The sequence below is a fragment of the Trichoderma breve genome, chromosome 1, assembly GCF_028502605.1.
Source record: "Trichoderma breve strain T069 chromosome 1, whole genome shotgun sequence".
Classification (NCBI taxonomy): Eukaryota; Fungi; Ascomycota; class Sordariomycetes; order Hypocreales; family Hypocreaceae; genus Trichoderma; species Trichoderma breve.
The window spans coordinates 7,538,417-7,552,721 of NC_079232.1; the positions used below are offsets into that span (position 1 = coordinate 7,538,417).

A 14,305-nucleotide genomic window follows, 5' to 3' on the forward strand; every position below is an offset into this window, starting at 1 on the left:
GACGAACGTAAATTGAAGGAGTATATAGAGCCAGAATGAACTCACTTCATCTCATTGTTTCAGCCCAGTCAGAAGTAAGTCTGCTACAGCTAGCACGATCTGGTCATCACCTGGAATGGAGTCTAAACCTATAATATTCTACGACCTTGCTGGAAGAGTAAACAAGTGTTACTCAAACAACACTTGGAAAAGTACGGCAGGAAGCCAGCCCCTCTCTCGTATATCATATCGTAACAAATTCTAACTGGAAGCCAGTACGTCTGGTGCTCAATTATAAAGCCGTCCCCTACGAGGTTGTGCACACTGAATACCCTGACATCAAAGATCTTCTTATATCCAAAGGCGTGAAACCTAATGTTATCGACGAATATACATGGTTTCCGTTTACTCTTCCGGCAGTGACACTTCCTGACGGATCGACTGTGCAAAACTCACGTGCTATTGTGGACGAGCTCGAACGGCTATTCCCATCACCATCTATGCGGCTCGACAATGGCTACACGGAGCGCGCAATACGGCTCGCCCACGACCTAATGATGGGGCTTGGGGCAGATAATTGTTATACGTTATACAGTCGAACCTATAATCCGCGTACAACTACACATTTTAATAATGTATATGCGCCTTTTTTTAAAGTGTCGTCGCTATCGGAGCTCGCCGAGAGCCCCTTGGTTTGGGATGGTGCATGGGCCAGCGCTCAAGACGCTCTGAAGAAGACCAAGGAGCTCCTTTGCGAACATCCCGAGGGCCCGTTCGTAGAGGGTACTACTTTTAGCTACGCGGATTGCTTAATCGGAGGAGTTTGGCAGTGGCTGAGGGTTCCGAATCCAGAAATGTTTCAAAGGGTTATGAGCTACGACGAATCGTTCAGGAAGCACCAAGAAGCGTTAGCACCATACCTCGAGCGTGATGGCTCGTGATGGCTAAATACTGATGAAAAACTGTCGTGCTGGTACAGTAATGAAACCCGGCTCAAGCTTTGGTACATTTGTCAGGGACGGGTGAGGTTGGTTTGCTTCAGACCCAGGCCAGTGCGCTAGGCCAAGCCCATCGACAAGTGATGTACATGATGGACATGTTGAGAAGTGTAGTTGGGTGCATTATTGTCTTGATGAAAGGTCTTCATTATCTATCAAAACGTCGGGGGCAGGACCTCTTATATATACACTCTACGAGGTCCACAGAGACAGATCGGTCAAGGATACCCTGCAACAACAGGATTCGGCTGCTCAACGAGCGTAGCTCTGCAGTCTTGCCCCTCTGGTGCACGCTCATATTTTGCCATATGCACTAATACCATAGTCATATATTACAAGTGAGTTTTTTTCCACGGAGCAACCAGCTTAGACTATTTGATTTTGCTCCCTTCCGCTGAATACTCGAAAACGTACTTCTCTTCGATGTACTCACCGGGTGGAAACGCCAGCCACTGAGCAGCTACCCCTCGGTCCGCTGCATTAGCTCCTCTTTACGTCGCGTGAGCTAATCTCGCGCTCGCCAATACTAATCCCACTCATTGAAGAAATGGACATTTTGGTAGAGGAATTCGTCCCGCCACTTGTTCAGATCATAGGTTACTTTACTCCAATAACTTAGAACGTCTTCGGAAAGTCGTACTTCTATCACACGATATATACAGTGCCTCGAGGACAGCGGTAGGCTGTAGGTCTCTGAGTGTTCCCGCTAGATATAAAAATTCGGATTACGTGTGATCGATTAGTAACCTAATGTCCGGACATAACATAGGGACCGGACATATCGACCCCCACAGTGATTTGTATGTATGATACAATTAAAATAAAACTTACAAATCCAATACTAAGGTACCTAGCTAATGAAAAAAAAAAAAAAAAAAAACAAGTCTTGTACCTTTGAAACCAATTTGAAAAGTCTTGTCGTGAAAGTTTTCAGCAGTCACTAGTAGTTAACGAGGCACGACTGATGCCCAATGGCCCTGAATTCTCAATCGACCTCAGAGGAGATCATTTGTTATATGACGCTGCTGTTGAGACACGCGCTTTGGAAATATTTCCTAATGTGTATTGTAAATGTTATATCGTTACAATAGCAACCTCCAGAGAGACCATAGAACCTTGAACTTTGACACTGAGCAAAAACGGCCACTGATAGAAGTTAACAGGGTCAAAAAGCGGGAAACTCCGTTTCAACGGATGAAGCGGCCGCTGTAGTACAGCCACCAGTACGAATGCAGCAGAAAGTGCCAGGAACAGAAGTGTCTCTATAGCTTACAAATTAAGCTTGAGTGCTAGTGTCACAAGGGGAAGGCAGTCGTACATGTTTGGAACAGTTACCTGCCAGGCCAGATTACTAACGTACTTCCGAACTTGTCTGGTAGGCGAAGTTATGCGCATCCTGAGTGCGTCATATCGGTTTGAAGCAAAGATGTCAGAGCTAAAAGATGTCAGAGCAAATAGATATTGAGATGATTGGTAAGACAGCTGATAGCAGAAGGTAAGGTTGAACCGCATGAAGCCTTGGGAGATTTCTATAAAGAGCGGTTCATTTCTCAACGCTAGCCTCAGTCCTTGTAAAAGACATCATCGCCTTTCTATCAACCAAACATTTTTTTTTTCGAGTTCATCCTCTGTGGTGGAAAAACCAGTATTAAAGGACATTTGCGAGTCTTTGTCAGAACAGCAAGGCATCATGAGTCTGGATCTTAGATACTCCGACGCTACGGCGCTTGCCGAGCTGATTCGCACGGGCAAAGTGTCTGCCGTAGAAGTTATGCAGGCTCACCTCGACCGCATAAATTCTCTGAACCCCCAGCTGAATGCTATCGTCACCCTTAACAAGAGTGCGTTGGAGGAGGCCAAAGCCGCAGACGCAGCAGTGCAGGCTGGTACAAAGAATCTCGGCCCCCTGCATGGCGTCCCATTCACCGTGAAAGATTCGATTGATACTGCAGGCGTGGCGACACAACGCGGCTCGCCAATTTTCGAAGGCCGCGTGCCGTCGTCCGACGCCGTCAGCGTTGCGCGGATGAAGGCCGCCGGCGCCATTTTACTTGCCAAGACCAACCTCCCGGAATTCTCATACGCCTGCGAAAGTGAGAATCTCCTCACGGGCAGGACGAACAACCCTTGGAACCTCGAGAAGACGCCAGGGGGCTCCAGCGGCGGAGAGTCGGCGGCCATTGCAGCCGGACTCTCCCCTATTGGCTTGGGCACCGATCTTAGCATCTCAGTACGCGGCCCGTCTGCGATGACAGGCATCATGGCGCTCAAGCCAACTCACGGGCGTATTCCTATGACAGGCGTATGGCCACGAGAGCCTCGCCGGTTCTGGCATACAGGGCCAATGGCGCGAAGCGTTCGCGACTTGGCTCTGGCATACTCGGTGATGGCTGGCCCCGACGGGCAAGATGCATTTTCGTCACTGGGGGCCAACTTTGATGCCGGAGTCGGAGCGACGCCCAAACGACAGCTCAAGGTCGGCTGGCTAGTAGAGCCGGGGTTTGGCCCTATTGATCGCGAGGTTGGCTCAACCGTCCGGGCTGCCGCCGAGGCTCTCAAAGCTGCAGGCTGTGCCGTCGAGTCTGTCCGCATCCCGGCTCTGGAGCAGGACTTCGCCCTGGACGTGTTTTTACGCATTCATGTCAATGAGATGAAACCCCCCATGGTGAAAATCACCAGCGGGCAACCCGAAGAAAAGATTTTCAAGAATGCTCGGGGCATGTTGAACACTCCCGAAACACCAATGGCCGAGTTCGTTGATGCTGAGCAGGCAATTGATAGGCTCAAGGACGGCTTTGCCGAATATTTCCAAAAGTATGATGCACTTGTGTGCCCTGTGATTCCAGTACCCTCGCATGGGCACGCTATTGAAGAGCTCACGATTGACGGGCAGACCGTCAGTAACTTCAATATTTGTTCGACCACCACGCCTTTCACTGTAACGGGACTACCAGGACTGTCAATCCCGTTCGGAGCAAGTCATGATGGCATGCCAATCGGTGTCCAGCTTGTCAGTAGCTGGCACGCTGAGTCCACAGTCCTGCACCTCGCATCCGTGCTGGAAAAGGTCAGCCCTGTTAAGGGGTCTCATCCAAACATATAAACAGGCTCGTTAGGATAAACTTCGCAGTCGAGGGATTTAAATATCGGATTAGGGACTTGAGTACTATATCTCTATAGTATATATTTCATTACTTATAGAAGATGTTGTTTTATTCTTAAAAGTGTATCGCATTTAAATGTAGCTGTCATGGCGAGGTGGTTTAAGGCTGATGGGTTGACCACAGGCCCTTTAGTACGATACCACATTCCGCACCGACTGTGAGGCTTGGGGAGGTATTGAAGATAGTAATGATATCGGCCTAATCGTTTACTTGTTATTTATAGAAATAAGATAAAGCGTATTGGTATTCAAAATGTATAACTTTGCTATTGCATTTTAGCGATAAGCTTACAATCCGGCTCAAAGTAATACTTCCAGGATAACTTTTCTTTAGTAGCTAACCCAGCGGATTTACATTTGCTTTTTAATGAATGCTTTCAATCACTTTTTTTATTTACTATTTCTGACTAATAGCTATCTGCTACTCTACCAGACACCTATTCATCCCCAATCACCATAATGGGAATATCACCAGACAACAATATTGTTGCAAAATAAGATCTCTCAAGGCCCAAGCAGTCCAGCAAGAGTCGAGGCCCAAGTATTAACCTGATTGAGTTTTAGTAAATTGAACCGTTTGTAGGAAAAGATTTCATCGACTTGCTTACCTTTGCGGGAGTCATCATGGAGAAGTGGTTGCCGTCGGCGCGAACCACACTCACGCTTCCCAAGAGTTCATCCCATCCCAAAGATCCGTCGTCGACCCTGTCGTCCAAGAACCACTCTGTGATCCTCTGTTCTTCGGGCTTGACCTCTGGCCTGCGCACAGTATCCTGCTTGTCTGCGCCCTCCTTCGCTGAGACTAGCACAGCTTGTGGCAACTTCCTGCCAGGCAGCTTGCTCACCTTGTACGCCGCCACCTGTTGTCTTGCTAGCGTGAAGTGGTCGTTCTCAACAACTTTACCTCTGCTGCTCTCGCCATTCTTGTCTTGGGCTATGCTATCCAAAAACTCGCACAAGGCGTCGGGTAGCGTGCTTGCGAAGGTGGGACACGCCGTATCGATGAGGAATAGCTTCTCGACCTCATTGCCGTCCTCAAGCAACTGTCGCGCTGCTTCATAGGCCACAACACCGCCGACCGAATATCCACCGAGCAAGTAAGGACCCTCGGGCTGACGGCGCTTGATCTCGCCGACGTAGATGGCAGCAAGCTCCTCGATAGTAGGTATATTGAGGGCGTCGGGCTTGTTCTTGAGGAAGGGACTGTTGAGAGCATACACAGACACCTCTTCAGCACTGCTCAGCAACGGCCCAAGAGCGCCAAACACCGCACCGGACCCAAATCCATCTGGGGCAAGGAATACGTTGCGGCCTCCTGAAGCCCGTGAACCACGATGAAGCAACGTCGATGTCGCCTTTGCAGAACACTGCTTCTCCGGCTCAGCAACCATACCACAGACCACTCGGACACCTCTGGATTCTCTCGTTGAGCCCTCAGACCAGTCCACGTGCGCAAATCCAGAGTCGTTCATGACCTTCTCCCAGGCCCAGGGGCTCTGCAGCGCATATGAGCGGCCGTCGTCGAACAACCACCACCCGTCCAGAAGGCCCCAGACAAGGTCATACCACGCCAGCTTTTGCGCCAGCTCAACCAGTGCCACGGCGCCGTCGTCAGGTCGTACCATCTTGCGGATATTAGTCAGGCAAACATTCAGGTTGCGTGTTGCGTGCACGCAGTTGCTCGACACAACGACATGGTACTTTCCTAGCAACTCCTGCGGGGGCTCCTCTTCGATGTTCAGTTTACTAAAGTCCATGCCTTGAACGCCCTTAAATGTCTTCTTGGCGCGCGCAAGCAGTGAAGGCGAGAGCTCGGTGAATGTATATGAAAAGGGAAGTCCAGTGGCTTGAAGCAGCGGTACGAGATGTTTAGTGGTGCCACCTGTGCCGGCGCCGACCTCGAGGATCCGGAATGGTTCACCATCGGAGGCCTGCAAGTGGATAGCGGCTGAGATGAAGTCGCACAAAACCCTTGTGGTGGCCAGCAGATCGGGGCCGTTTGCGTAGAAGTCTTCTAGTAGGAGGCGACCCTTATCAGAGCCAAACAAAAGAGAGACAGCGTCAGCTTTGCCAGACAGACATTCAGCCAAATGTGGCCCGAGAAGATCAGGCAGACCGTGTGTTGATGCGTATTGAGGGAAACGTGCGATGAGGTCGGCACTGAGTTCCACGGCCGACTTGACATTTGGGTCATGTAGGGGCGTCGGGCCGCGCATGTAGTCACCAGCTTTTGTTTTCTCGACGATACCGGCCTCCTCTAGGATATCCCAGAGCCGCGGGACTTCTCTATGGTATTTGGCAAGGGTTCCCTGCAGGGCAGGGAGTTTCTCTCCTCGCTTGAAGTTTTCAATGAGGCAGCCGAGCTTGGCAAATCCTTCGGTAATGAATGCTGCGACGGTTTCCAGCTGAGGAGGATATACCTGATCCCAATAGCCCGTGAACTTGGTGTCCTTGGCATGTGCATCAAAGTTGCGGCGGATCTGCTGGAAAGCTGCGTGGGTTATTCTTCCACCGCTCCTCTCCAGCGTCGACTTCTCAGCAGCAGCCGGCGTGGTTGCGCCCGTGTACGGAGTCATTGAGATGTCGTTGATGGAGGCTGACTGCCCATGAGATCCATTGGAAGTGGGAGTTTGCGCTGAATCAACACCTAGAGTTGCCCCGATGAGCTTGCACAGGGATGCCACATCGACCAGTGAAGAGAATTCCGAGTTTGAGATGTCAACGCTGAACGCATCATTCAAGTTACTGATGATTTCCGATGCGACAAGGGAGTCGGCGCCCAGATCCTCGAGATTCGAGTCCATCTGAATCTCCTCGATAGGCACGTCTAGGGAATGGCTGAGTATCGAGAAAATAGGCTCCCGCCAAGCCGATGAAGGCTTGCCGACTGCCTCAACAGTAGGTTCAAATACATGCTCAGGCTGCTGATATTCCTCTTCTTCTTCGCTGCTGTCAATCTCAGCGCCGGCATCATCGTCACCGCCACCGACTCGAGCAGAGATGAAAGCGCACAGAGAGGCAACATCCACAATCTTGGTGAACTCATCATTCGAAATGTCCACTTTGAATGTATCGGAGATACTTGCCAGGATTTCTGAAGTCACCAGCGAGTCTGTACCGAGCTCCTCTAGCGTTGCGCTCTCAATGATGTCCTCAGCAGGAATGTCGAGTGACTTGCTCAGAAGCTGCTGCACGCCACCCAGCACGAAGACCGACTTTTGACCACTCTTCTTAGCTTTGGGCTTCTTAGGCGCGATCGGAGCAGCAGTGATAGCAGCTGGTGGACTCTGATACGAGCTCTTGGGCGTGGATGTTTGAACATCAACTGGTCTTGCCGGAGCCTTGACTGGCTCTTTGATCTCCACACTTGTTCCTGGGTTGGCTCCCGCAATCACCTTGGCTAGTGAGATGCGAGGAACTCTCGAGAACTTTAGGCCCCTGGCAGACCAGACAAGTTTTCTTGTGTTCTTGTCAAAGCCAAATACATCCAAGATGGTCTCTTTGCTGTCCTCGTGAACAATCCTGGTGTATGCTCTGTATCTCGCGCTTCCCTTCAGCGCACTTAGCGGGCCTACGGAATCCATGCCAGTGCAAATGTAAGACATTTCGCCGTTCGTCTCCTCTTCTTCGCCTGCGTCCCGTAGCGAGTGCACAAATATGCCCGGCACTTGTAAGAAGTTGTCCATAACCAGTGGATCCGCGATACTCTTGTTGGGAGTCATGGCCGAAGCGTCCAAGTTGGACAGCGGCATGTGAATGTCTCCTGCACCCTCCTTGCCTTGTTTGCCAACGAGGTATTTCAGGCCTTTATACGGCGGCGAATAGGTGGCCATCTTGGAGAAGACCTTGTATATCATTGCGCCTCGCAGTGCCTCCGTATCGGTATCATCATCCAGAAGCGTTGAGAGGCGCTCCCACATGTGTCTATCGCTCGATTCGCTGCCAGACTTGGAGCCGTTGGTCAGAGATATGACGCCTGTGGCATGTGAGGTTGGCTTCTCGTTGTCTTTAAAGGAAGCCAACTTGAAGTCCCATGCACTCCCCGTCTTCTTTGTTAACGTGAGTCTGACTGAGCGTTTCGAGTCTATACCAAGAGGAGCGTTGATCTTAATGGCATCCACTGTGGTTTCCGCGTTCTTCCCAGGATTCAGCAGAGCGACTGCATGCGCAGCCAGTTCGAGGTAAATTGCTGCTGGGCATAATGAAGAACCAACAACAATGTGACCTTTGACAAGCTCATGGTAGCGCCTGCTGCGTGTGTCTACCTTGAAGACATACTCTCCCTGATTCTGGCTCTTGTCCTGCTCTATGTAGGGGTAGTCACTGATGTCTTGGTGGCAGTGAGGGCACAAACCGGACAGTGGTGCCTCGCCGCCTTGCTTCGTACTTGCGCTGCCAAGGGGAGTGTAATCAAGCCAGTGATTGTGCTTTTCGAATTGATACTGCGGTAGATGCACGGGCACATAGCTCGCGGCTTGGCTCCGGTGGAAGGGCCAGAACTGTACGTTCGTGTGCCCGTTCTTCCACAGCGCCACCGTGGCGTCTGCAAGAGATCGAACTGGGTCTTTGCCATTGATCGGTACAAAGCCGTGCTGGTCTTGAGCCTGTGCTTGTGGTATCGCGTTCCGTGCCAACGCGATAATGGGACCGCCGAAGCCAGCCTCCAAAAACGTGCATGAACCCAGACGATCGACAATGCGCGAGATGGCTTTTCCAAAGTACACTGCACCCCGAGTATTGCGGGCGATCACGTTGGGACCAGGACCGGTCCAGGAGTCCTCGTGGCACGATTCGAAAGGGTAAATGGGATTCTATCCCGAAAGAGAGGGTTAGCAAATCATCTCAATAGAAAACGGAGGCTATTGAGCTGTCTTTGAGTATCTCTTTCTACTGACCTTGAATGTGACCGAAGCTGATAGCACCGCTGCTTCATCAACGATCGGGTCAGCCATGACTGAATGGTATGCATGCATTCCTCTCAGGACCTTGAAGCGGAGCTTTTCACCGCTGGCTTTCCTCTCGATCAAGTGCGATTCAAGCAAGTCGATGTCCGGTGTATGCCCAGCGACAACGTAGTTGTTAGGCCCGTTGTAGCACGCAATGTCAAGCTTAACGTCAGGATGCTGCTCGTTGAAGCGCTGCATGTTTTGAGCAGGCGTCGTCCCCGTCCCGACCAAGTCGGCCTCGATGGCTACCATGGACCCGGTGTCATCGCCCCAGAGCTTCGCGATGAGAGATGCACGTCCTATTTATAATTAGCATTCCAAAAGTCACTCTATCAGTCGAATCATTTAATTACTGACTATCAAACTGTTAGCATACGGCGCCAGGCTCAGATAATCGGAGCAAATTCAGCCCGGGGACAAGACATACCCAGTAACAAGTCGCATACCATCCTTCAGTGTTATGGCGCCCGAGACAGTCAGTGCTGCCCACTCGCCAAAGGAGTGGCCAGAAATTGCCTGGGGCCTCACTCCTGAAGCAATCCACGACATACCGGACGAGTACTGAATAGCGAACATGGCAGCGTGGCGGAGGACGAGATCATCGCTTTCTTGGACTCCCTCGAGGACAGCCGGGAAGAGACTGGGAAGCCCAAGAGACTGAATTGCCTCTTCGCAGTCGTCTATATATGACTTGAAGAGCAGAGAGCTCTCATATAGAGCCTTGGCAGGCGGAACTGCAGTGCCATTCTGTCCACTGAAGAGTAACACAATTGACTTGGGCTTGGGAGAGGCCGTGGTAATGTGGCTCTCGGGATCAGCGAGTTGTGTCTGCAGGTCGTTCACTTGAGTTGGAGAGTCAGTACCTAGTCTGGAGAAGCTTAGAACATTGTAAATAGCGAGTATATGACTTACCAGATGTGACAGTCGTGGAGAACACGTGTTGGAGTTGGCGGTTCTGCTTCTTCGCCAGCGTAAAAGCCAGGTGCCGAACGAACTCAGGAGTAGACGACTCTCTATCTAGCTGACTCTTCAGTTTGGCGAAATAAGCCAAAAGACTGGATTTAGAACCGGCAGATATGAAAATAGGGAACTTTGAAACAGAAGCATTGGCCGTGTTAGACTCAAGCAATGAAGGCGAAGATGACGATCGAGGAGGTGGAGGCGCAACGACAGTGGCCGCATTGTTACCAGAAGCACCATAACTGCTCACCAGTGCCAAACGCAAGTCATCTCGCCATTCTTTCAAGGAGGTCGAGATCGCCATTTGGTCAGGCTCGAGGGCTGGAATATTCGGGTTCAGTGTTTGGAACTGGGCCTGAGGTGTAATTTTACCGTGCTTCATCATGAGCAGGACCTTGATCAGGGAAATCGCGCCTGAAGCGCCCTCAGAATGGCCGACATTGGGTTTCACAGCGCCGACATGCAAAGTATTGCCCCGGTCCGGACCACCAAGAACCTGTCGGATCGCCTCAACCTCGACGGGGTCACCAGCGCGTGTTCCCGTACCGTGAGCCTCGACATACGACACGGCCGCTGGGCTGACACCAGCGCGCAGCAGCACGTCTCTGAATAATGCCTTCTGGCTCTTCAGAACAGGATTTGTGATGCTAGTGTTGTTTATGTTTTGATTGTTGCCAGTGGACAGCAATACGGCGTGAATGTCGTCGCCATCCTGAATCGCCCTGGCCACTGGCTTCAATACCAAAACACCGACAGCCTCACCACGGCAGTATCCGTCCGCGCGAGCATCGAATGTCTTGCATGGACCCGTCTTGCTCAGAAACCCGCCTGTGCGGAGGGCGTCGAACAAGGCAGTGTTGGTGATCAGATTGGCACCTCCAGCGATAGCCCTCGTGCACTCGCCGACCTGGATCGCCCGGCAGGCCTGGTGTATGGCAACCATAGCCGACGAGCAAGCCGTATCAATAGTCTGAGAAGGTCCTGTCCAGCCGAAATGGTGACTCAATCGACCAGCAACAAAGGAGCGGAGCATACCGAAGCCCGTGTAAGGCGACGATGGGTTGCAAGCCAGATTCAAGGGGTAGTCTGGCGCGTTCATGCCGATGAAGCAGCCGGTGATTTCGCCACCATCGGCCACATCGTGGGTCTCTGCCTCCTGTTGCTGATCTTCTCCAAAGCAGCCGGCTGATTCGAGGGCGTGGTAAGTGGTTTCGAGCAACAGGCGTTGATGTGGATCGAGGGCCGCAGATTCGCGCTTAGACTTCTTGAAGAACTGATGGTCGAATGATTCGGTGTCTCGTAAGAAATTGCCCACCATCTTCTCGCTTTTACTGGCTGCGTCGGGAAACCGCTTCGGGTCCAAGTCGCGGAACATGCTCTTACCTGACGATATCGCCTGCCAAAGGTCATCTGCGGTGTCTCCGGCCGCTGTCCGGCAAGCCATGCCCACGATGGCCACTGCATGCTCAGGATAACTTGTTGGTGTGATTTTTTCGTCTCCTGTTCGGGGTGTGATATCCCATAGCACTGGATGCCTTGGCGGGTCTCCTTTCTTGAGCTCCAACACTCGCACCACCGCCACATGGTCAGACTTGAGGCTAAGGACGCCATCCAAGGCCGCCAGGGCCTCCTCTTTGCTGATGATTGCAAGGCCCTTGGCTTGCATTCCCGTAGTGATCATACGTGTAGCCGACTTGCTTTGAGCCATCATACCAACGCCATCCCAGCAAGTCCACTGGATCGATGTGCTGTTGTCTCCCTGACGTCTCCTCCGTGCAGCTAATCCTTCCAAGAACGAGTTTGATGGCGCATAAGACAACTGGCCGGGAAATCCAACGAGTTGTCCAACAGAGGATGTCAGGATGAAGAAATCCAATGTGCCTGGTAGAAATAACTTGTCCAGATGGAGGGCGCCCATCACTTTGGGCGCCATATCGTTGTCCACCTCAGAGGGAGTACAGCGCTCCAATGTGCGGTATCCCGCGACACCGGCTGTGTGAATAACACCCTTTACAGAAGGCAGGGCTAAGTTGTCTAAGGCTTGCCGCAGAGTCAGATCTGCATCCGGCTTGCTGATGTCAATGGCCAGCACATGTACAATAGCCCCTAAGGTGCGGAGATGATCAATCCGTTTGACCAATGCGTCGGTATCAGCATCTTTCTCTTCGTTGTTGAGAACAGGCAAACCACGACGGGACACCAGTACAATGTTGCGAGCCCCTCTCTCCCCCATCCAAGTCGCAGTCTCCAAACCTATGCCTCGGGTCCCGCCCGTGATCAGGTATGTGCCCTTGGGATCAAGACTTGGCTTTACACCGGCCCCTTTTGTTTCAATGTCCTGGAACGGTTGGAGCCTCGCAGTCTGCGCCACTCCATTGGAGACTTTGACGACATCGAAGCCCTGGGCATATTTTATAGCGGAAAGCGGAAAGCGTCCTTCGTCTTCCTCGATCAGTCCGCCAAAGAGATCTGGTATTTCCATCTTCATTGCGCGTGCCAGTCCATAGAGAGGTGCGTAACCCAGTTCACTGATACCAGAATCTTTGGTGATGACTGAAAACAGCTTATAAGCCGTGCCTCTCTTGGCCTGGGTGTGTTGTTGCAGCATCTGCGCAGCAGCAATGAGACTGGTGCACGATTTAGTCGCCGCTTCATAGACCCCGTACTTGTCATTCACCGCCTGAGGAAGATGAACGACAATTGCATCAGGCGTTAACAATGGCGCTATCTGCTCAACTTCTCTGGCAATGGCTGTTTTGTGGCCCTCTTCGGCAAGTTGGCTTTGGTATGCTGACAAGATTGTGTCATGCTCCCCTTCGCCAGCGAGAAAGACTACTTTCTCAAATTGAAACGGTTTGCCGGATAGTGTAGCCGTCGTCCAACGGACTTGGTGATATAGCCCGTGTGTGCTCATGACTGATGTTGTTTTCCCAATCAAAAGAATTGTTATTTGGGGAAATGTGCCATTAACAAGGTTCTTCAAAGTGTGTTGAAACGAGAAGTTGTTGCAATAAGCAAAAGTGAACTCAATCAAAGCTACGACTTCGATTGTAGAACTATATATACCAGTCGCGAGTGTATCGACTTGGTGATTTAGCCGGAGGAATATAAGAATACCCCAGAAAGAAGTGATGTCAAATCGTGATACGGCACGTATGCCCTTGCAACAATCTGACGCTAGCTATGTGCCAGATGTCAACGAAGCTACAGCTATCAGGGTATTGTATCAGCTTAGTTTCTATTACGTTTGTAGCTTCATTGCCTGATGCATACTGTGCAGGTTACGAGTATATTTCTAATCAAGATAAGAGTGTTGGTGAAGTGGCAACAGCTAGTGATAGCAATCTATCTTTTACGTTCTGAGATACAGTTGGAAAGCTTTAAAATAGTACGCAGTTAGTATTCTTTCCATTTACATAAGAAACTAATTATATATTATGTTCTTTATAGTATAAGCTAAATAGTAATTTTGCTTTATACTATTGTTTATATAAATGTTTAATTCTTAAATAAATATTAAGTAGAGCTATAATAGTTAGCTTAAAGGCAACCTATACCCTAGCACTATTAATAGTTATTAAAATGGAAATATAATATAAATACTTTAAGTTATATTTAAGGGTTTTATATTATAAAATAATATCCCAATGATATCTTTACATATATATATTAAAAAAGAGTATACAAAAGCAATATAATTATACTCATAGAAATATATACTAAATATATATTTTATTAGCTTTTAAAATACCTATAGTTAGTATATCACAACCACAGTGTGTAGTTCACTATTACTTAATACTTTCATTTTATTATACAAAAAGATAATTTACACAAGTATATATAGACGAAAGAGGTAAATAAACAAACTAGGATTATATTCCATCAATACAAAACTCTTCAAGTATAATGATTTATGATAAATCACCAGTAGATATTTAACCAAAGCAACACAATGTATTCCCTTGCAACCCCTAGTCCAGTCTAGTGGCTCCTACACTACTTTGTATCACTTACATAACTTTCTTTAATGGCTACGGCTTACTTTATTTCTAACCTTGTTTGGTGTGTTGTAGTTTGTACCCAACGTAGGGTTGCAGCTGACGGATAAATCGGCATCTTGATAAGTGTAAACGGCGATCCTTACCAAGAGTAGTATCATAATATCCCTACTCTATCAACTCGAGAGATTCCATCACATTTGTCTATCGGAATTCGCAATACCAAGGGGTGGATAAAATACAACGTTGGTTATCACA

General features: G+C 49.8%; 3 protein-coding genes across 3 annotated transcripts; 2 read left to right on the top strand and 1 right to left on the bottom strand.

Annotated features, from left to right (window-relative positions):
• Window positions 1-115: 115 nt before the first annotated feature.
• Window positions 116-920, top strand: T069G_02236 (uncharacterized protein; the record flags this gene model as incomplete). The annotated part of the gene is made up of 2 exons (XM_056169446.1): window positions 116-191; window positions 256-920. 2 exons carry the CDS (start codon window positions 116-118, stop codon window positions 918-920), a joined length of 741 nt encoding a protein of 246 aa, XP_056034762.1.
• Window positions 921-2,667: 1,747 nt separating this feature from the next.
• Window positions 2,668-4,080, top strand: T069G_02237 (amidase domain-containing protein; the record flags this gene model as incomplete). The annotated part of the gene is made up of 1 exon (XM_056169447.1): window positions 2,668-4,080. One exon carries the CDS (start codon window positions 2,668-2,670, stop codon window positions 4,078-4,080), a length of 1,413 nt encoding a protein of 470 aa, XP_056034763.1.
• A 564-nt stretch (window positions 4,081-4,644) lies between these two features.
• Window positions 4,645-12,960, bottom strand: T069G_02238 (KR domain-containing protein; the record flags this gene model as incomplete). The annotated part of the gene is made up of 7 exons (XM_056169448.1): window positions 4,645-4,689; window positions 4,749-7,771; window positions 7,847-8,951; window positions 9,036-9,385; window positions 9,533-9,949; window positions 9,999-11,027; window positions 11,082-12,960. The coding sequence occupies 7 exons, from the start codon at window positions 12,958-12,960 to the stop codon at window positions 4,645-4,647; spliced, it is 7,848 nt and encodes a 2,615-aa protein (XP_056034764.1).
• Window positions 12,961-14,305: the final 1,345 nt, after the last annotated feature.